The sequence below is a fragment of the Heloderma suspectum genome, chromosome 2 (assembly GCF_057233095.1).
Source record: "Heloderma suspectum isolate Gila_16-S chromosome 2, 16-S_ref, whole genome shotgun sequence".
Taxonomy (NCBI): Eukaryota; Metazoa; Chordata; class Lepidosauria; order Squamata; family Helodermatidae; genus Heloderma; species Heloderma suspectum.
In genome coordinates this window covers 92,234,951-92,257,169 of record NC_139459.1, presented here as the reverse complement: position 1 = coordinate 92,257,169, position 22,219 = coordinate 92,234,951, and the positions used below count along the sequence as shown (strand labels likewise).

The following is a 22,219-nucleotide window of genomic DNA, read 5'->3' as shown; positions in this document are numbered from 1 at the left end:
GGTGGGCCCTTGACCCTGCCATCCACCACCAATGGTCCTGGCAGGCAGGCCAGGAAGGGGAATCAGACAGCATGCGGGCTGTCCGATGACAGGATCCCCGCCCTGTGCCTCCGCCAATCCTATTCAGGCAAAATTCAACAGTGACCATTTAATAACCCCTCTAAGTCTGCATGTCTGGTTTGTTCCTTTTATTCGCCTCATGGACTCAGTTAGATGCTGTGCCATACAATCAGGTCCAAACATCCCAGGATTGGGAGTTATGAACTGCTGCAGGATTAGCCCTAGCTCCACCTTCCAGCAAACTGAAGTGCAGGAGGGCTGACTGGGCTAGCTCTAACTGTGGAGATTTAAAGCAAGTCATCCAGCTGGGAAACAAGCCAGAGGGATTCAGGAGAGGAGAGAAACCGGACAAACAGTGGCTGCCGCTCCCACGAGGCGAATATAGAAGCCAATCAAGTGAATGAGGGATTTGGCTAGCAAGTCTAATGGAGGCACCTCTTGGATTTGAAGGGAATAGTTTGGGGCTTTGCCTCTTGCATCCCCCCAGATCCCTGGTCCTAACAAGGGCCTGGAGTGGAGGTGCCCCTCTGCCTAAAAAAAGTTGAGCTCCCTGGGATGCCAGAAGTGCCTCTTTGGGATGGGTCTCTTTCTATTAGCTTCTCGGAAGGGAGGGTTTTGGTATCATAGGACATTGGAGGAGGAGTGGGGGAAGCTGCCCCTTGACTGCAGTAGCCCCAAACAGTAACTTATTCTCCCTTTAACTAATGCCAACAAGTATTTCAACAGGGATTGAACTGTTTCTGTTGAATCCTACTTCATGAGTACAGGAGGTATTCCCAGTCTTTTTGTCCCACTTCTAGAGATGTGCTCATGAAGTTTTATCTCTGCATATTGGCCCTATGTTTGCAGGCATGCTTTGCCACTCCAGGCCTAGACCCTGCTTTGGATGACCACTGGCAACTGTGGAAAATGTGGCACAGCAAGGAGTACCATGAGGTGAGTAGCCCTGCATGTGGCTTGCTGTGCAGAGGCGAAATGCATTTCAAAATGGAGTGATAACAAAACAGTTGTGATTTTTTTATCTCAAGGACCACATTGGATGGTCCACTATGGCTCCATGCCCTAAGGTGCACATATAATAGATATTTAGGGCATCTGAATCGATAAAACTGTCAGTAAAGAATCTTCCAGCAAAACAGACAACAAAGTTGTGAACAGGGAGCTACTGGAATAGTGGCCTGTAGTAGTCCTGTTCCTGGGTTGTGCTCTGTGGCATGCAAACCTGGAACGCTGGTTTATTGAGGGAGAAGCCCAGAGCTTTAATCCATGGTTTGTTCTTTGGTTAAAAATCTTGCTAGCTTCTTCCTTAACAACCCAGACTGCAGGTTTGCACACCATAGAGCACAATCCAGTTCCTGGGTTGTTTAGCGAAGCAGAAGCAGGTGGGCAGGCCAAAGCCAGCGTACTTGCTCCCAAATGCAAAAGTTGTGCAAACTGAGTCAGGAACTGCAGTGGCCTCTGAAGGAAGAACCTACAGCTGTACAAAACATAAGAAAACAGAAGGGGCATCTCTACACCAGCCTAAAATCCTGCATTTAAAATGGGGCTTTCTGCTTCCATTTTAAATGCAGGATTGCAACAACTCCCTTTTTCACCCGTTTCCTTTCCCCCCTTTCCCCCTCTTTCTTCCCGCATCTGAGTCTTCCATTATCTTTCATTCACTCCTCTTCTTGCCGCTTTTCCGCTTTTCTTATTTTCACAGAGGGAACTCAAGCGGAATACAACAGGGTAATTTGATAGCTCATTATCTGCCATTTATTTAAAAATGGAATAAAGGGCATTTAGTGCAGGCAACGCCCTAGAGGTTCACAGCATCATGTAAAGAGCCTGCAAACTTCCATGAAGGAGCAATCTCAATCGTTGGATAAAAGCTCCGTGTGAAGAAAGCCAAGGAGGTCTATGCCACCACTATATGTACATTTAAAAGCTTAAACTATCATTTGTGTTCTAAACCATAGTTATTGTAGACCATAACTTACTGTGATTTCTTAACTAAGATCATGTCTTCAGCTGCTAGAGGATGCTGGAGGATATATTCTACATGTGTTGGGTTTTTCCTTATCCTTGTAGTTAGTTAGGAGATATGGTGGGTATAAGCAAAGTTGCAAAGCTGCTTCTCAGTAATTATTTGGATGTGTCACTGACTTAGGGCTCCTTCACACTGAACTTTTATCCTGCGATTGAGATTGCTCCTTCATGGAAGTTTGTGGGCTCTTCACATGATGCAGTGATCATTCAAGGCATCTCCTGCAGTAAATGCCCTTTGTTCCATTTTTAAAAAGATCACAGATAAGGAGCTATCAATTATCCCATTGTGTTCCTCTTGAGTTTCCTCCATGAAAAGAGGAAAAGCGGCTAGAAGAGGAGCGAGATCAGTGAAAGATAATGAAAGACTAAGATACGGAGAGAAGGAGGGGGAAGGGCGTGGGGAGAAAGGAAGTGGGTGAAAAAGGGAGTCGTCGTGATCCTGCATTTAAAACAGAAGCAGAAAGCCCCGTTTTAAATGCAGGATTTTAGGCTGGTGTAGAGATGCCCTTATATCCTGTTCCTTCAGACAACTGTAGAGTTTAGGCCGGTGATAAATGGCTTCAGATACACCAAAACAGAAAGGAAATACACAGGATCACAGTTCCTTGAGCCAAACCTCTTGGAGGTTCCAAAGTCCATTGACTGGCAGGAGAAGGGATATGTAACTCCTGTGAAGGATCAGGTTTGTGTCTGGTCTTCTATATTTGGCTAGCCTAATGCAGATAGATGGGGGTCTGTGGCAGGTTTTTAAGCAATAGTCTGGCTGTAGTTGGATGGACAGTGAACATGTATCTAAATAGCGAAGCAGTTGACACCTGTTGGCCTTGCTCTTTTGCAATTCTATTGTCACCAAAGCTGACTGACTCTGTATAGAGAGTCAAACGTTCGAATGGATCAAAGGAGAAGAGAGAAAATGAGGATCCAGAAGCAGATATGAGGATACAGTAGGAAATGTTTTAATTATTCAACTCAGAAAAGATCAGTTGTCAAGAGAAGCTATCTTATGGGAAGGCAGATCAGACATTTGAAGCTGAGGTCAGAAGACACAATAAGGCAGCATGCAGATTTCATGGAGAGGACAACTCAACTGTATGATAGAATTTTCTCTTCCTGCTGTATTTAAACATATGCATTTTCTCACATTTGAACTCAGGGTCAATGTGGCTCTTGCTGGGACTTCAGTGCAACCAGATCCCTTGAAGGACAGCACTTCCACAAAACTGGCAGGCTGGTCTCTTTGAGCGAACAGAACCTCGTGGACCGCTCTCGGCTTGAAGGAAACCGGGACTGTCATGGGGCCACATGCCCTGGGCTTTCCAGTATATAAAAAACAATAGTGGCATCGATTTGGAAGAATCCTACCCATACGTTGCAAAGGAAAAATGATTCCTTGACTACCTGTTTCTTCTATATTTGTTCTCTGCAAATGTACCTTATCTGCTACTTTGTTTGATTGTTGTACCAGGTCAATAGATAAATCGGGGAGCTAATTCCAGAAGCAGTTGTAAAAAGCTTATTAAATCCATACACATGAGAGCTTTCATTGAATGAGGGGATATTCTGCTACTAGCATACTGAGTTGTTGGCAGTGCAACAAACAAAGTGAGAACTAACTGTTTTTCTTCTTTCACTGTTGGCTTGAATGAGTTTGAGAGGCTTGAAGAGCTGTAATGCTTAACTTAACTGGATTGTATTAGCTAATTAACTTAAAGCTCTACTTGCGCAATGCACAGAAAAGTGCAGTTGGGTATTAAAACTAATAACTACAGGTTAATTGTTACTGACAAATCAATGAAGCATTACAGATCAATAGGGAAAAGGTCAATATCTCCATGAACTTCATTTGGTCCTTCTAAACTCCTATTAACAGTTGCTCATTCTTCAAATTTGTGTAAAGCCATAGAGTTTTCGTTGTTCTAGAAATGGCTGAAATTGTGTCATTCCCACATTTTTTTAATGAGACATTCTATTTATATCAGTCTTCTCAAACCTGGAGGCCTCCAGATATTGTGGATTTCAACACCCATAAGCCCCAGAGAGGCCAATGGTCTGCAGTGTTAGAAGCTGTTGTCCAAAAAAATCTAGATACCATGTTGGGGAATGCTGTCTTATATTTTTCTAGGTGTCTCTAATATTAGTGGCAAGTCAAAAAGTAATGAAATATCAGTATGCTTAAATGGCTCTTCTTAAATAAACAAAGTAATTCTCACTTAAACTGAACTCTAATGTTAAAACCCATTTACTACTTGGTAGTGAAGAATTAGAATTTTCATGAAATTTTGTATATTGAATTGCCTTAGGAAGCTGGAGTCTTGGGATCATTACAAGTGGCCATGTGTATGTATTATATATGCAGTTATAAGCAAAATAACTGTTTCAGAATGTGGTAAATGCAGGAGTTCATGCTCCCTCTCCCATTCACCACTGCTGCTGTTTAATAATGGAAATTCCCACAATGCTTACTTCTGATGAGAACTCAGGTAGAAGCATGCAATGTAATGATGCCTCACCGAGATCCGTGGCAGAATTCTCTGCCATCCCTACCATTTTCAGTTAAAAAGAGCTCTGCCTGAGACCCTGGAGAGCTGCTGCCGGTCAGAATTGACAGTCTTGGACTAAATGGTCTGACTCAGAGTGGTTCCAGATGGAGGGCTCCTAACGTTAACAATCAAAAGGCATTGTGCACTTTCTTTGTTTTTAAGTGGGAGGCCCTATTCATGTTTAGCTTAGCCTTAGACGAATAGCCTTACGTGGATGGCACATGGCCTGCTCACATGAACCCAACATCCTTCATGGCCACCATGCTCTGGTCATTGCAAAACAATGAGAATTGGACCTGCTTTTCTGCCATGTTACACTCCCTTTACATCAACATATGGCAAACTTCAGATTCATCAAAAGGTAGATAAGGTTTGTTAACTTGATGCAGCCCACTTCCTAAGTCCCAGTTGGATGTTATGCATATTTACTTGGAAGTAAGTTCCGCTTAGTTTGATAGAGTTTACAGTCAAGGAGCCCAATCCTATGCATGCTTAGTTGGAAGTGAATTCCAGTATCGTTCAGTGTAGCTTCTACCAAAAGAGTGGACTCAGGATGAAGTCTTAGCTGGCTGAGTCCATAAATTTGCCCATATACTTGGCTAGCTAACAGCCATTTTGCCAAGCTAACAAAAAACAATTCTTCTTACCATATCATATATGCAAACACTTCTGTGGAAACTTACACAAAGGCCATAACTACATGAGGCATTTATCGTGCACTCGTTCACTCATGGAAGTTCACGGGTCCTTTTCACAACATCGTCAACCTTCAGTGCTTCTGTCATTTTCAAGCGGGAATCCACAATTTTATAAATAACTGAAAATGCAGTAATAAATCTAAATCGCGCAATATAGCAGCACCATCTGCTGGTGGCATAAATGAAACATACAGGAAGGAACTGGCAAAAACAAGCGGGAGGAAGCACGTGTGTTGTGCCAATTGTAAACCCACAAAGAATCCGGAAGACAAAGCCCAGTAAGGCTGAGGGATTTTTGCTTAATATAGACAAGCCCAAAGAAATTCCATTTCGGAGCGTTTCTTTGGTTCTTAGTCGGGAATACAATAAGCATTACAGCCTTTCATGGTTTGGATAATATCAGTCCCTAAAGCATTTAGATTTCCTATCAAGCAATCATGGTATTCTTTAACTTTTATTTAGGAAAATGTGCTTTTAATCTCTCCAGTTTAGTTGATAAGCCAAAATTTCAACCATTTAAAAGAGGGATGAGCCTGATCTTGTCTGATCTCGGCGCTAAGCAGGGTCAGCCCCGGTTAGTACTTGGGTGGGAGTATCAGGCTTCCTGCATTGAGCAGGGGGTTGGACTCGATGGTCTCATAGGCCCCTTCCAACCCTATGATTCTATGACAAGCTGAAATCCTCACATGACTTCTCAAATGATGTGATTTTTAACAAAGCATTACTCCAGCACTGGCAGAACTTAAGATGAGTGGACGATGACAACACGTCAGCAACTGCAATCCTGCACCTGCACGGGAAGCTTGCTTTTAGGGGCCTCAGGTTGAACTGGAGTGAGGACAAAGGAGAGATCTCACTCTGGTGGGTCCACCCTTTGGCCCCACCCCCATCAAGCCCATCAGAACGCTGATTGGCTCAGCAGTCCTCTCCCTGGGAAGGTCCTGACAGCGCAGCTGTTCCACTGCTCCTTGCCAATCTTGGCTTCGCTGCTGGCCGGCCTGCCCGCCCCCACAATTCATGGCTCCCCAGTAAGAGGGGAACTCGGCTTTAGTCAATCTGAAGCTTAATTTGGGCAGTTGTAAATAGATAGATAGATAGATAGATAGATAGGGTCATTTCAAACTTATCTTACTGTAGTAGTTTGTAAAAGTCCAGAAGATACAGAAAAAGACGCAGCGGCAGCAAAGGAGAAGTGTATGATAGGAAACCTACACTGCAGTCCTATGAATGTCTACTTAGAAGTTCCATTGAGTTCAATTGGACTTACCCCCAGGCAAGTGTGTATATATATATGATAATCTTAATATATGATACTCTACAAATTACAATTGACAAATTATAATCTACAATGATAATCTAGAAATTATAATCTACTTTAAGAGGACCCACTGACAGTAGTATGAAGGTAGTCCTACTGGTCTGAGAAAAAATTAATCTAGGCTGAAAAGAAGACTGAAGTGCTGTTTGTAAGACAAGGGAAGGGTCACAACTCCATAACAGAATTCATTCTTCATATGTATAAGGTCCCTGGTCCAGTCTCTGATATCTCCAGTTAAAAAGAATCTCTTCTGAAACCCTGGAGAGTCGGGGTGCTTCCAAAAGAAAGGCTCCCATCCTTACCAATCAAAAGGCAATATGTAGCTATTCCGTCTTACTGGATTTTTGACTTAATGGAAAAGATGGAAGAAAGTAGTGGGAAAACATGAGAGGGCTACAAATGGAAGATGCCATCATCTGGATCCCCCAGCCTTAAATTCCATGAAAGAGGCAGGGCGGCTGCACAACCAAAGCCTCATCTGGAAGCACCTTCTGATAAGTCTGCTTCACATAAGAGCTAAATCCCTTCTATTAGGTAATATGAGGTGGCTGCCTAAAGTGACAGATGCTGGGGGGCATGGAATGGGGGCCAGATGTTGAAGGACAGAGCTGTGTGTGCCACCTGGCTGACCCTGCACCCCACAGGTGTAGGGAAGACACTCACCAGTGTCCAAGTAAGATTCAGTTGCCAAATCGGGCAGCTTGTGTCCATGAGATCGGGCAGGGTGCCATCTTGTCCTTCACAGGCAGAGAGATGCCTTGGGGTGGGCCTGAATCTAGAGTTATCGTGTTTCATTGTTACAACTTTAAATTCCTATGATAATACTGATTTTCATTCTGGGGTATGAATAAGTCCATTTCCTCATTTGTTTGTGAAGGAAGTGAAAGGTTTGAACATTAAAATGTGGTGTGTAATGTAAGACTACAATCAGCAGTAAGTCCCATTAATGCCACTTTCTGAGTAAAAATAGTGTAGAATTGGGCTGCACAATGTAAAAGGCAGGAAAGGCACCTCCATATTTTTGTGGTGTAGCTTTTATAAGAGCCAATCACTTGCACTTCTGAAAGTTGTGCGAAGACAAGAAGGTATTTTCTAAGCAGGGGTGGGGAACCTGCATCCCTCCATATATGGTTAGCCTACAATTCCCAATCAGCATGGAAAATGGTCATCAGGGATTATGGGAATTGGAGTCCAACAAAGTCCCGCACGTTCCCCACCCCTGCGAAGCAAAAGCAGTTCCAAGGCACGCCGGCTGCATTGGCCACCTGAGGCGCCCTCAAATCACTTCTGTGCTGCCAGCCACGATAATAACTTCGTCTGGTGATTCAGCCGCGAGGAAAGTCTTTTAGAAACACACGATTTCCCTAGCTGATGCTGACGTTTCGTGCGTGTTTTGCTTGATCAGCCAAAGCAACGTTTATGTCCTTGTCCCGGGCTCTCAGCAGGAAACAAAATTTCATCATCTCGCCCCCTGCCCCCGCTCCCCCCCCAGGTCCAGATCACGGGATTGGGAGCCATGAACCTTTGCAGGATTAGCCCTAGCTCCGCCTTCCCGGCGAGCGAAGCGCAGGAGGGGCTGGGCCAGCTCCGGCCGGGGAGATTTAGAGCGAGTCCTCGAGCTGAGAGACGAGCCAGAGCGATTGAGGGGCAGAGCGGGACGGGAGGAGGCGCGCCTGGCGCGGTGAGTATGGGCGCTCAAGGCGGGTGCGGGGCTGCTAGCTAGGCCCGGAGAAAGGCGCCTGGCCGCTTGAGGGCAAAGGCTAGGGACGTCGCCTCTCGCTTTCCCCCAAGCCCTAGCGGAGGCCTGGAGGTAGCGGCGCCCCTTTGCCCGAAGAAGAAGGAAGGGGCGCCAGAAGCGTCCCTTTGGGGTGGGATTTCCCCCCGCTTATCTCAGGGGACGTTTTCGGTCTCGTAGGGCACGGGAGGAAGGGGGTTCGCCGCCCTTTGGCCGCGATCTCTCCACCTTGGTTTGGGGGGGACGAGCAGGGCCGGGAGGAGGCGCCTTGTCCCCGCCTTGGCTGGACGGAGACCCGGCCGGGTGGCCGCGGCGGAGCTCTCGCCCTCTTCCTCTGGCGGCGGCGGGGCCGGGACGCTGCGGTTCGGGTCCTGCGTGTTTATGAGACGCAGAAGCTGGCGTGGGTCCCAGGCGCTGGCGAGTGCGTGGCCACAGCCTCCTTTCGCGAGCCGCCGCCGAGAGAGCTGAGCTGAGCTGAGCGCTGGCATGCTTTCCCCTCTCCCTTCCTCGTTTCCTGAGATTCCCCCCTTTTCCCCCCGAAGGAAGGCCGCAGTCGGCTTCTGCCTGGGCTGCTGCAGAAGCGCTGCCCGTCCAGGCGGCAGGAAGCCCGCGGCGCTTCCCAGCCCCCCTCCTCCTACCAAGCTGGCACCAGGTCCGGAGCCTGGGGGACTTGTTTACACTGGGCCTGCCTGGCTTCTTCCCGCCGCCGCCCACCCGGCTCGGCCTATGTGAGGGGGGGCTCACGTGTCTTTTTACTGGATCACGTGTAGGTGAATCCCTCTCCCCCCTCTCTTTTTGGTATCTGGTCCCCCATCTCCGCCCCGGCCTTTTGAGCCAGGACAGCGGAAGTGATTCCTGGAAAACGCCTGATGAGTCGCGTCGGTGTCCTGGGATGCTAAAAGCACTGCTTACTCAAATCCGGACAGGAATATTTTTTCTTTCTCTACTTTGTTTTCTTTCAGCCCACTAGCAGTGGCCGAGACCTCTGAGAGAAATGTATCCCCTGAGAGGGCTGCAAGGAAATAAAACAAAAGCTGTGCCAGTTTAGTTTGTAAAGAGGAATTCCGTTTTATAATGCCCAGTTGAGTTCTGATTATTTATCGCTCGGCTGTCCTGCACTTTATCCAAATAGTTGAGCTACGCTTGGAAACCCTCTTTTTGCTCTGATGGCCTGCCCGCTGGTTGAAACAAATCAGTTTGGTGATAGTGATAGAAGGGTTAATAGGGATGGGCAAGAGATAATTCATAATAAAAGAGATAATTCATAATAAGACCTAGGATTTTCCGAAGATATGGTGGATTTAGTATGTGCCTGAATAATAATGGCTTGCCACACAGCCATCATTCTGAAGTTAAATTCTGATTCTTATTTTCTGGTTGCCACCAAATCATGGTACGAAGTACATTGTATTGTCATAGAATCATAGAATAGTAGGGTTGGAAGGGGCCTACAAGGCCATCGAGTCCAACCCCCTGCTCAGGAATCCAAGTCAGAGCATCCCTGACAGATGGCTGTCCAGCCTCGTCTTGAATGCCTCCAGTGTGGGAGAGCCCACCAACTCCCTAGGTCATTGGTTCCATTGTTGTATTGCTCTAACAGTCAGGATGTTTTTCCTGATGTTCAGCCAGAATCTGGCTTCCTGTAACTTGAGCCCATTATTCTGTGTCCTGCACTCTGGGATGATCAAGAAGAGATCCTGGCCGCCTTCTCTGTGCCAGCCTGTCAAGTACTTGAAGAGTGCTATCATATCTCCCCTCAGTCTTCTCTTCTCAAGGCTAAACATGCCCAGTTCTTTCAGTCTGTCTTCACAGGGCTTTGTTTCCAGTCCCCTGATCATCTTTGTTGCCCTCCTCTGAACCCTCTCCAGTTTGTCTGCATCCTTCTTAAAGTGCGGTGCCCAGAACTGGACACAGTACTCCAGATGAGGCCTAACCAATGCTGAGTAGAGGGGAACTAGTACTTCCTGGGATTTGGAAGCTATGCTTCTATTAATGCAGCCCAAATTAATTAATTTTGCCCTCATATCCCTCGCAAATAAGGGAGCAGGAAGCAAAAAAATTCTATTCATATCAGTTACTTGAAGATGCTTGGACAGCATATCAGTGATACTCATTGCTCCTGCCTCTGCTCATTCATATATGTATTCCCTGCAGAGGGAATACATATATGAACACTTACCTGGAAGTAAGACCCATTGATCTCAGTTGGATTTGATTCTGAGTAGGCATGTGAGCAATTGTGTTTTAATAGAACAAGAGGCATCCTTGTGTTACTTTTCTATTGTTAGTCATTGTTGGCCTTTACTCTTTTAAAAACCACCAAGAAATAACAAAGCTATGTGAGGACTGAATTGTCTTAACTGTACCCAGTGACTTGTGTATTAGCGCTGTAGTGTATTTGTACCAACCTTTTCAAACAACTTATTTCTCTTTTTACTAGTGCAGACAAGTACTTCATTTCTTTGCAGTTTGCATAGCATCTTCAATGGGGGTTGAATGGTTTCTGTTGATTCCTACTTCACTGTGAGTAGAGGAACAATTCCTTGTCTTATCAAACCTTTTTCTCACACTTGTAGAGAACCCATCATGAAGTTTTATCTCTGTATATTGTCCCTATGTTTGGAGGCATGCTTTGCTGCTCCAGGCCTAGACCCTGCTTTAGATGACCATTGGCAACTGTGGAAAACATGGCACAGCAAGGAGTACCATGAGGTGAGGAGCCCTGCATCTGGTGTGCTGTACAGAGGTGAAATGCATTTCAAAATGGAGTGATAGCAAAATGGTTGTGAATTCTTCATCAGAACAGCTGTATTGTGTGGTCTACTATGGTTCCGTGACCTAAGCTGCAGATATATATTTAAGGCATCCAAACGGTAACACTGTCAATGATATATTTGCCAGCAAAACAGACAACATTATGATCAGGACGCTATAGGAATAGTGACCCACAGCAGCTCTAGATACGCAACTACCATTTTGATGATACAAAAGTGATTTGACTCAGCTCTTCCCATTTCACTGATTTCATTATTTGGGTACTTGAGTAACTATTTCCATCTTTGGAACAAACAGTGGTAACTGCCAAGTACATAGGAGTACCAGGGCTTCATTTTTGGAGCTACTTAAGTTCTGTTTGAAATTAGTTGTGCTTCAGTTAAGATGCCTTTATGGCCAACATGGATTTTTCTTAACATACACAGAAAACAACTTTCCCTAGATCAGAGCACTTGATTTAATTTGTAAAGTGGACATATTAAGCATGGAATACCGAGTTATTAGGGCTATCTTTGAAAAAGTGTTTTGTTTGCTTTTTAGTAGCAAAGGGAAGTGAGGTTTTAGATATCTTTTTGTGGCTTTATTTGGGCATCATGCTGAACTGCTACACTCTACACGTGTCAGTTTTTTCCTTCTCCTTGTAGAAGGAAGAGGGTTGGAGGAGAATGACCTGGGAAAAGAACTTGAAGATGATTGAGTTGCACAACCTGGACCACAACCTGGGCAAGCATAGCTACAGACTAGGAATGAATCAGTTTGGAGATATGGTAGGTATAAGCAAAGCTGCACGGCTGCTTCTGAGTAATTACTTGGATGTCGCACTGACTTATTTCCTCTTTCTTCAGACTACTGAAGAGTTTAGGCAAGTGATGAATGGCTTCAAATACACCAAAACAGAAAGGAAATACACAGGATCACAGTTCCTTGAGCCAAACTTCTTGGAGGCTCCAAAATCTGTTGACTGGCGGGAGAAGGGATATGTAACTCCTGTGAAGGATCAGGTATGTGTCTGGCCTTGTATATTTTGCTTGGCTTAATGCAGATAGATGGGGGTCTGTGGTAGGTTTTTAAGCAATATTTTGGTTTTAGCCAGATGGTCAGCAAACATGTAACTACATTTGCAAAGTGGCAGAAGCTCCTTTCCCTTGCTCTAAAGAGCTGGCTGAACAACTTGTGCAGGTGTAACTACTAACGCCGACCTGTTTCCAGTATAGGCAGATCATTCAAGGGATGGGTCTTGGGAGTGAAGGTGAAGAGACATTGTGGGAGTCTTGTGCTGCATCCTGAGTGCATCGAGCAGCTTGGTTCCCCTTGTGCTAGTGAAATCAGGTTACAATTGACAAGATATTGTTACTATTGGCAAACTATTGTGAACTGCCCAGAGCTTTGGCTATTGGGCGGTATAGAAATGAAATAAAGATAATGCTGTACCATGTAGCTCTCAGAGTGTTTGGGTTACATAAGCTGTATTCAATCACAAGACAATGAAGACATCTTCTGATGGAATCGTTTACTTCAGGAATTCTATTATTTCAGCCTTGCCTTCTTCGCTGCTGGCTTGTGTTCTCTCACTCATGCCAGGAAGTGGAAACTGGGGAGACTACTGTGACTAATAAGGTTGCCAGCTAACTTACTGACCTTGTTATTTTGCAGTTCTGTTGCCACCAAAGCTAACTGACTCAAGTGTCTGTCTAAAGAGTCAAAAGTTAAAATGGATCAAAGGAGAAAATATGGGGGTTATGAAGATGCAGTACGAAAAGATCTAACTACTAAATTCAGGAAAGATCAGTCAGCAGAAGAAATCTTATGCAGAGCCAGATCAGATTTGAATCTGAAGTAGAAAGAGACAAGGTAGCATGCAGATCTCATGGGGAGGCTGACACAATAGGGTGATAGCATTTTCTTCCAAAGCCATTGCAGGAATCTACGCCACCACAGCGAAGCCTGGCTTTGAATAAATGCATTTTCCCCTATTTGAACTCAGGGTCAATGTGGCTCTTGCTGGGCCTTCAGTACAACCGGGTCCCTTGAAGGACAGCACTTCCGCAAAACTGGCAAGCTGGTCTCTTTGAGTGAACAGAACCTCGTGGACTGCTCTCGGCCTGAAGGAAACCAGGGCTGTAATGGGGGCCTCATGGACCAGGCTTTCCAGTATATAAAGGACAATGGTGGGATCGATTCAGAGGAATCCTACCCATACGTTGCAAAGGTAAAATGGTTTCTTGACTAGCTGTTTCTATATTCACAAACTTATCTTACCTTCCAATTCCTTCTGCATAACTACCCAGCTCGACAGATATGTCCGGGAAGCTAGTTCTAGAAGCAATTGTTAAAAGTGTATTAACTCCATGGGTGAATGGGTTTTTCAGTGGGTATGGGGATATTCTTTTGCTAGCATATTGAGTTGTTGCCAGTACAACCACTGAAACAGAACCGACTGCTTCTTTTTCTCACACTGTTGGCTTAAATGAAGTTGAAAGGCTTGAATAGTAGTAATGCTGTGGCTTAACTGGATTGTTTTAGCTAAATAACCTAAAGCTCTAGTTGTACAACACAGTATGTCTGGATATTAAAAGTAATAACTCCAGGCTCATCTTGCTAACAGGTGGAGCATTATGGAGTAATGGCAACAAGACAAATGTATAATCAACGACTTCATCTGGTTTTTCTAAAACTATTAGCAGATGTACATTCTTCTAATTTGTGTGAAGTTATAGAGCTTTCATCATCTCACAAACTGCTGAAATTTTCATTCCTACATTCACCCAGACATTCTGGTTATATCAGTCTTCCCAAACCTGGTGGCCTCCAGATGTTTGGGATTTCAACTTGCACAAGCCCCAGTTAGCATGGCCAATGGTCAGGAATATCTGGAAGATAGCATGTTGGGGAAGGCTGTCTAATTCTTTTCCAGGTGTCTCTAATATCGCTTGTTGCAAATGCAAGTCAAAAAGTAAAGCAATATCAAGGTTCTTAAATGGCTGTTATTAAATTAGCTCAGTAATCATCACTCAAGATGAATTTTAATGTTAAAACCCCTTGGGTTTTCTTCACTACCGCCACTTGGTAGTGAAGAATTAGATTTTTTACAGAATTCTGTATATGGAGTCTCTTGAGGAAGCTGGAGTTTGGGGATCATTATAAGTGGCCATTAGTATGCATGTGAACAAAATAACTGTTCCAGAATGTGGTGAATGCAGGAGTTCACACTGCCATTCAACAGTGCTGCTGGTAATGGAAGCTACAGTGATGCTTTATCCAAATGAGAATTCTGTCTACATATCACCCACAGCTCTTTCACTGTATTTTGCCTTGGCTTTACATTGCATGCAGTGGAAAGACGACCAGGAGGGAGATGGTGAGACTTGATGGAAGCAGTATATGGCAGTAGGGCATTGGGGGTGAACCCAGTAGCATATTTAGACTTTGTATATCCCTTGTTGTTCTTAGCTTCCTCTCTGTTTTTATAACTATGTGCTGCTTTTAATTGTATCTTTGACTTTCAAATTTATCACGTTTTGTGATTCTCCCAGAGGATGACAGTTATTGGGTGACATGGAATTTGAGCAAACAAATAACCAATTGGAAGCTTTCTTTTAGAGGAGGATGAGCTGGTCCGGTATATCTCTGCTTCTATAGATGAAAGGGGGGGGGGGTTCTCTTTGTTTCAGAAGTTCACAAACCGTTGTGACTCCTTTGCAACCTTTTTTCTTTTTTCCTTTTTTTTTTTACACATACACATGCAAAGAATCTTTGTGTGCAGGAAGAAGAGGATGGAGAGACTGTGTCTGTGGCTCAGCTGTGAATGGCATTTCCTAGTGAGACTGCTGAGCATAGTCCATGTGTATTTCCAGTTTGTTAAAACTGGAATATTGACTTTGCTTGGGCTAGCTAATTAAGTTCCTGAATTTTAAATCTTGATTCATAACCAAAATATTTGCTGTCTTCTAAGGATGTTGAAGATTGTTTGTACAAGCCTGAATACAACTCTGCTAATGACACTGGCTTTGCGGACATCCCATCGGGGCGTGAGAGGGCCCTTATGAAGGCTGTGGCTTCGGTAGGGCCAGTCTCTGTGGCTATTGATGCAGGTCACACCTCCTTCCAGTTCTATGAGTCAGGTGAGGATTTGACAAACATATGACAATGCTTGTTAATGGACTCCACTGAATAGGGCCATGTTCTCCTGCCTTCTGCCCTCCAGGTGTATTGGATTACACATCCAATCATTTCCACATTGGCTGGGGGTGATAGAAGCTGAAGTCCCAGCACATGGAGGGCACCAGTTTGAGTAAGGCTGGGAAAAGGGTACTGTGCGCTCGGATTTCCAAAGAAACTGGTGTAGAGGATTGAAAATAACTGTGTTAGAAGTAGTGTCTGTCCTGCATGTTGAGGCCAGATAACTATGCAAGGTATGAAACCCAACTATCTTGTCATCCCTGGACAAAACACATTCAGGGATCCACAGACTTTGCCTTGGCTCGCTGGTTGCCCGTGGCTATCACTGCCCGGCTCTGACCCCCGCCCCAAGTTCTCTTATGTATGTCAGACAAGTGGAGAGCAGAGGGTAGGAAAGATGCTGCTTCTGCCTATTGCAAAAGCTCCATGCAAATGTTAAAACAACACCAGAACTGCAGAGCGGTAACAGGGACTCGGACACTTCCCAATCCTTTCCAAAGCCCCACAAGAGGTAAATAGGACTCCACCTCGCCCAGAGACTTTATCTCTGCATGTGTTAGAAGAGTGCAGGCTCCTGCTCTGGATCTTGTTTCACTTTGTATGGAACTTTTTGCAGAAGCATTGCTGGTCTCCTGGGGCGGCTGCTTCCTCCTACCAAGCCAGCATGAAGACAGATCCCTCCACTGTATCACTGCATACTGATGAGGAAATATTGTAGAGTGCTGTGTCCATTTCTTACACTGGGCAAAACTAACTTTGCCTTTATGATGTACATCAAATAAGTCAGGGAAGGCTGTCACGTAGAGGAAGAGAATTATGTCCAGCCCTGGAGAGCAGCTACTGTCAGCATAGCCAGCACTGAGCTACATGCACCAACTGTCTGACTCTTTGTAAGACAGCTTCCTATGACTACTCACATTGGATATAAGACTAGATTCTTTGGAGCAAGAAAAATGGGAAATTGCTTGATTTGGAAGCTGACTATCTTTTCTATTTCTAGGTATTTATTATGAACCAGAGTGTAGTAGTGAGGACCTGGACCATGGCGTTCTCGTTGTTGGTTATGGCTTTGAGGGTGTAGAAGAAGATGGCAGGAAGAAGTACTGGATTGTAAAAAACAGGTATTTAGAGAGAGTATTTTGACTTTTTTGGGTCGTGGTGGAGGGAGACAAAGTCTTGAAATTATACAAATCAGGAGACGCTTTTTCCACTTGAGTGAGAATGTATGACATATGGCTAAAAGTTAGACATGCCTGGGTAAGCAGGGCATTTAAACTGCTTTTTGGTGCGATAATTCCTTTGCGCTGCTGGTAGAACACACTTTTGACAAAACAGTGTATTCATATTTGCATGAGATGGCACAGCCATAGGCCCCTCTTGAACAATTGTGACCAGCCATTGGCCGTGCTGTCTGGGGATGATGGATTGGTCTAAGTCTCCCATGAGGAGGGCACCAGTTTGGAGAAGGATGGAATAGAGACCATTTTGCACAACTGTCATGTAAGGGCCATGATATAAACTGGAATTGCAAGCTGTGCTTGAGATTTAAGGATAATGGTGCTGTCTCAACAAACAGTTATTGGTAGACAGTCAAGTAAGTGGTCATAACTAGCCTGACTTGCTAAGTAATTTAAAGCTCATGGGTCATGTAAGACCCATCATTTATGCTGGAAGTGTAAGCTGTGCTTCAGGTTTAAAGATAATGCAACTGCTTTTGTCTCAACAAATAGTAGTTGTAAATGGCTCAACAAGTTCAATTAGCCATATAGAGCATATGAACTTTTCCAGCCAAAATTGGCTCCCAAAATCTATTTTAAAAAAGATATAATTAGTGAAATATTGGTGCAGTGGGGGGAGCATTTGGAGGTGATAAGCAACTGGAGGATTGAGGCAAAAGGAGCTACAGATGGACTCTGCCAATTATATTGATGCCTAAGCACAGAAACAACTTCGTTACAATACTGCGAACACCTAAAATTTTCTAGGCCTTATACAGATGTTTTTAAAAAATAGATAGTCCCTGCTCACAGGCTTGTAATCTAACAAATTTATAAGAAATGGGGTGGGAAGAGGAAAGTCAGAACTAGAGTAACAGTTCACTGATGGATGGAGGCACCCCCCAGTCACCTTCACTCTCTTGGCCAGTGGCGGAAGCCAGAGTGTACTTGCCTTCAATTCTGCATTCCTTGAGCAGCTCTACAAAGCGATCGGGGTGGGAGGTTCTACATTTGCATATTTTGGAATGTTACCTATTGTGTGTGTGTGCGTGCATGCACACTGCATAATATGACCATCTCAACATACCTTCCCTATATCAAAGTCCTAATGCTGTGTATTTTCCTTTCAGCTGGAGTGACAAGTGGGGTGACAAAGGCTATATCTTGATGGCTAAAGACAGAAATAACCACTGTGGAATAGCCACAGCTGCTAGCTATCCTCTAGTATAATTTTGTAGAAAAAGGAGTCACTTGCTGAACAGTTTCTGCAGTCTTACACTTGAGAAAAGACAAACCACTGGAATAAGCTCTCCAGCCTGTTTGGACTCTCCGGACACTTTCTGAGGCCTCCAAAGTATTTTTGCACCAGAAAGGACTTAAAACTGACTATTACACATGTTACTAATACATGTGGTTATATCTGTTTCTTCCAAGATCTGTGATTATTTTTTATCTTGAACCTCCCTGATGTTTACTTGATGGCAATATGTGCCCTTTTTTTTAACTCAAATGTAAATGTTGCTGATGTACACAAGCTTGTAATATTGATAACTTGCGTAGTGTGTCTAAATCATAAGATTGTTTTTTAAGAAACTTGCACAAAGTTAAAGCTTTCCAAATAAACATTTCAACATGTCCAGATGAGCTGTTGTGTTTCATTTGCACATGAAGCTTCTGTCTTTTCCCCCTCTGTGCACATATTTTGTCTCTAAAGTGGTGAAACTGTTTGTAATACGTTGGGTTTTTTTTCCAGGCAGGGCCGATCTCAAAGTAAGGCAAGGGGCTAATTCCTTTCCCCCCACTCACCCCCCCCCCCCCGCCGCCGCCATTCACAGTGAACTACGTCTCTAAAAAACTGCAGAAAAAAATTAGGCATACTGGGCCTCAACTTTAGAGCAGATAATGGCTTCATGTTTATTCATTCCTTGTTTTCTTAAGCAGGTTTACAGTGCTCTCCTATACATGTGTAGTGGGAAGTAAGTCCCACTGAGCTCAGTGAGTATAGTATAGTAGCCTAAACTGCATGACAGGAGGCAACAGAATTGATGGCTAGAACAGTACTGAGCAAGTAGAAAATCTAGTGTGGCAATCTGCAAAAGAGGACAGGTCTCCTGCTCCTTTAATTGTGTAGAAGAGAGAATCTGAGCACTTGTAGCGTGCGTAACCAGTTGCATCTGCTGACATTCCCTCTTCTACGCAACTATGAAGAGGCCTGTTGTCTCCTATCTCAAGTCCTATGAAAGTATCTAGTTTCTCTGCTGCATGTGCTCTCTCACAGATACACATGCACATATGCCAATCATACAGAAATAGACTTACCTGTCACTTCCAAGCTTTAGATCTTGCGTTCTGAAGATGTTTCTGCAAACCCTTATACATTAACCCATTAGGCCCTTCAGATACTGAGGAATGGAGGATACTTCAAAGCCTCCAGAGCAGGGGTGGAAAGACTTTAGGCTTGTCCAATCTACTATTTTTACTGAGCCTTGAGGTCAACCAGCTAGATCCAGGTGCAAAATAGTAGCTCAGGTGAATTGATGTGTGCTAAGAAGTAGGTAACAGGATGGTGCTGAGCACATGTTCTGCCCAGGAATTTCTGATCTGCACCAGAACAAGTTCACAAGTCCTTTCACATACGCACACTCAAAAGTTTGGCCCCAAGCACTTTTTTTCAGTGGCCAAATTTATGGGACAAAAACGTTTTAATTGTTGCTATTGTTTGGTATGAGTTTCTGAGCTCCCAATTTGCCTACCTGCAAATCGCCCAGAGATCTGCCAGTTTACCTTCCGTTCACCTCTGCTGCAGGATACGTTGAGATAAAAGATGATGATAACAGTCTGCTACTTTAAATTGGAAAGTATTGTGCTTGGGCTTTATAAGTGTGAAACAAGAATTGCGTGTTTTAACAATAGGAGTATGAGCCATTTTGCAGCTTTTGATTATGTATGTGTGGCAGAACAGACCATTAGTGCTCTAGGCAAATGGGTGTTTGCCATTCAAATGCGATAATCAGGAACAGTTCATTCTTGAACACAACTTCCTGCTCAACACGTCTCAACCTTTGGCCGTGATCTGTAGTTTGTATTCCACACACCCACAGTTTTATGTGACTCGTGACTTAACCTGCTTCCAGCTTTAGAACAGCTGCTCTACATTTTTATTTATTTATTTATTGCATTTATACCCCACCTTTTTTCCTCTTGCAAGGAACCCAAGGCGGCTTACATTATCCTCCTCTCCATTTTATCCTCACAACAACAACCCTGTGAGGTGGGCTGGGCTGAAAGTGTGTGACTGGCCCAAAGTCACCCAGTGAGCTTCCATGGCCGAGTGGGGACTAGAACCCGGATCTCCCAGCTCCTAGTCCAACACTTGCCGCTACACCACACTGGCTCTCTCTCTTACATTTGTAAGAATTAATGTATTTTATCCTGCAATTTGGATTGCATCCTGCTGGACATTAAGCATTAATATTTCTATAACCTACAGTGGTCTGTTTCTGTAGGACAACTTTCCCCAATCCAGTGCCCTCAAGATGATTTGGACTATAACTCCCAGCATTTCTGACCATTGGCCATAGTGGCTAGGGCTGATGGGAGATGATGTCCAAAACATCTGGAGGCAGGATTGGCATCAAGGATAAGCACGGTTATCCCCACCCCCCAGCAGGGCCCACTGACAAGAACCCTCCAGAGTTGCTCCTCTTCTTCACCACTGAAACTTATTTGTTCACCTGGCTCTCACTGGCCCTGCCAGTAGTAGTAGTGAGAAGGAGCAGTAGATGCCACTGCCTACTTCCTTACTGACACTCTACCATTCAAACAAGCAATAGCAATGAGGAGAGAATGAGGAGTAATAACAGCTGGTGACAATGGCAGTGAGAAGATAGACTCACTGAGGGAAGGGGCCTATTGATGGTGTCTTGCCCAAGGGTCCTAAAAAACCTGGAGCTAGCACTGTCTGGAGGGCATCAGATTGAGAAAGGCTGCTCTAGGGTGAGGCCTCCTCAACACATGCAGTAAATGTACCATATCAGACTATGGTCAGGTTGACCACCTTTTTCATGGCTTTTCTATATCACAAGTTGCCTGCAGAGAGAAAGCCAACAGTACTAGCAAAGAAGAAAGAGATAATCTTTCTCCTTGCTGTGCTTAGTTTTCTGTTTGCAGGGAGTTGTGTTTGGAGAAATGTCCAAACCTGGAATCTACCACCTGCAATTGGAAACAAGGTAGGCTTTCTACTGCCTCATTCTCCATGTAAGGACCAGAACTGAGGGCTCAAACAGACATTACTTTAAATCTGTGTTTAGCAGCTATGTCTTCTGATGAATTTTACTCTAGAGTATGTGCAGGGGGCCTAATTCAGATTAGGACTACCCTAGCATTGGGGGCAGGGGCGTTGAAGATCCAGATCAGGGCCCCTGCACCTACACTAAGAATGAACAAAAGACATAGCAGCTAGACACAGATGTAAAGTAATATCTGTTTTGGCCCTGAGGGCCTATCTAGACATGACCCCGGTGGCTGTTGTGTTTTGAGAAAAGCTGCTAAGAAAAGGACAACCTGGGCCAGATGGGCAGCAAGGGAGAGGGGGTGCTTAGCCTTGACACTTCCAGAAAGCTCTCCAATGTGCTTTGGTGGGGTGAGGCAGAACAGTGGTAATTTGGAGTAAAGAAATTGTGGCTGCAGGGAAAGCTAAACACTCGGCCCTACTGCTTGCCTGCTGTAAAATACCACTCATGAAGCAGGTCCTCTTTCTTTTAAGAGGCCATCTGGATTTTGTTGCCTACATTTGTCTGTGAAATTTACTTGGCCCTTGGAGAAAGTGGGAGGTATCAATCTTATTTATTTATTTGTTTGTTTGTTTGTTTGTTCGTTCATTCGTTCATTACATTTATACCCACCTTTCTTCCACTGTGGAACTCAAGGTGGCTACATGTGGTTCCCAGGTGGTCTCCCCTCCAAGCACTGACCAGACCCAGACCCGCTTAGCTTCAGCAAGGTGGCTGCCTCATGTGTCTTCAGACTGTGCCCTGGAACCTGGGCCTATGCTCCGTGTCTTTGTTCCAGGAACAATCACCTAAAGATTCCAAGTAGTTGTCTTTTAAGCTGTCCTCATACAAGTATATTTGGAGTAATTTTGAAGTTCCCTAGTGGGTGCAATTTCCTCGTACAAATTAACCTCCTGCCAGGGCTGGCCTAAGGCATTTTGCTACTTGAAGCAAAGGCAGAGCTGGCCTAAGACATTTTCTGCCTCAGGTGAAAGACAGAATGTCACCCTTCCCGTTCCATGTACAAACACCAAATTGACCAGCAGCTGAATCTTTCCTCAACACTGGCAATGGGACAGTATCCACCACACCTGAAGGCAGCAGACTAGCTTAAGGGGTACAGGACAGTCTGTGGCCTACAGTTCTCTAATACCTTGCTTCCACCTCCCAGCATCTGCCACTTGATGCAACTGCCTCACTGCCTAATGATAGGGCCAGCCCTGGGTGAGGAACAAGATGCTCCCGCCATTCCATTCCATGTACAAAAGTTGACTGGACTGGCAATTAAAACTTATTTCAGTACTGGTGATGGGACGCCATCCCCCACTGCACTTCAGGGCAGCAGGCTAGTTTAGGGGGTGTGGGGCACACACCTCTGTCCTCCAACACCTTGTCACT

At 44.6% G+C, this 22,219-nt stretch overlaps 1 protein-coding gene and 1 long non-coding RNA gene across 3 annotated transcripts; both read left to right on the top strand.

Moving 5' to 3' along the window:
- Positions 1–304: 304 nt before the first annotated feature.
- Positions 305–4,306, top strand: LOC146352486 (uncharacterized). Its single transcript, XR_014787368.1, has 3 exons — positions 305–456; positions 910–996; positions 3,242–4,306. It is a non-coding gene; the product is annotated as an uncharacterized LOC146352486 (long non-coding RNA).
- Positions 4,307–8,272: 3,966 nt separating this feature from the next.
- On the top strand, positions 8,273–18,194 carry LOC146352485 (procathepsin L). Of its 2 annotated transcripts, none has more exons than XM_084834142.1 (8): positions 8,273–8,325; positions 10,956–11,091; positions 11,799–11,921; positions 12,000–12,155; positions 13,139–13,363; positions 15,107–15,275; positions 16,334–16,454; positions 17,681–18,194. In XM_084834142.1, the coding sequence occupies exons 2-8, from the start codon at positions 10,966–10,968 to the stop codon at positions 17,778–17,780; spliced, it is 1,020 nt and encodes a 339-aa protein (XP_084690268.1). In that variant the 5' UTR covers positions 8,273–8,325; positions 10,956–10,965; the 3' UTR covers positions 17,781–18,194. The 2 variants fall into 2 exon arrangements, with proteins under 2 accessions (XP_084690268.1, XP_084690269.1); XM_084834143.1 differs by having other exon boundaries at positions 11,779–11,921; positions 17,681–18,193.
- The last annotated feature ends 4,025 nt before the right edge of the window (positions 18,195–22,219 follow it).

Coding starts and splice junctions, on each gene's coding strand:
- LOC146352485 (XM_084834142.1), top strand. CDS start 10,966: ATGAAGTTTTATCTCTGTATATTGTCCCTATGTTTGGAGGCATGCTTT. Junction 12,156..13,138: donor TAACTCCTGTGAAGGATCAG/GTATGTGTCTGG, acceptor ATTTGAACTCAG/GGTCAATGTGGCTCTTGCTG. Junction 16,455..17,680: donor TACTGGATTGTAAAAAACAG/GTATTTAGAGAG, acceptor TTTTCCTTTCAG/CTGGAGTGACAAGTGGGGTG.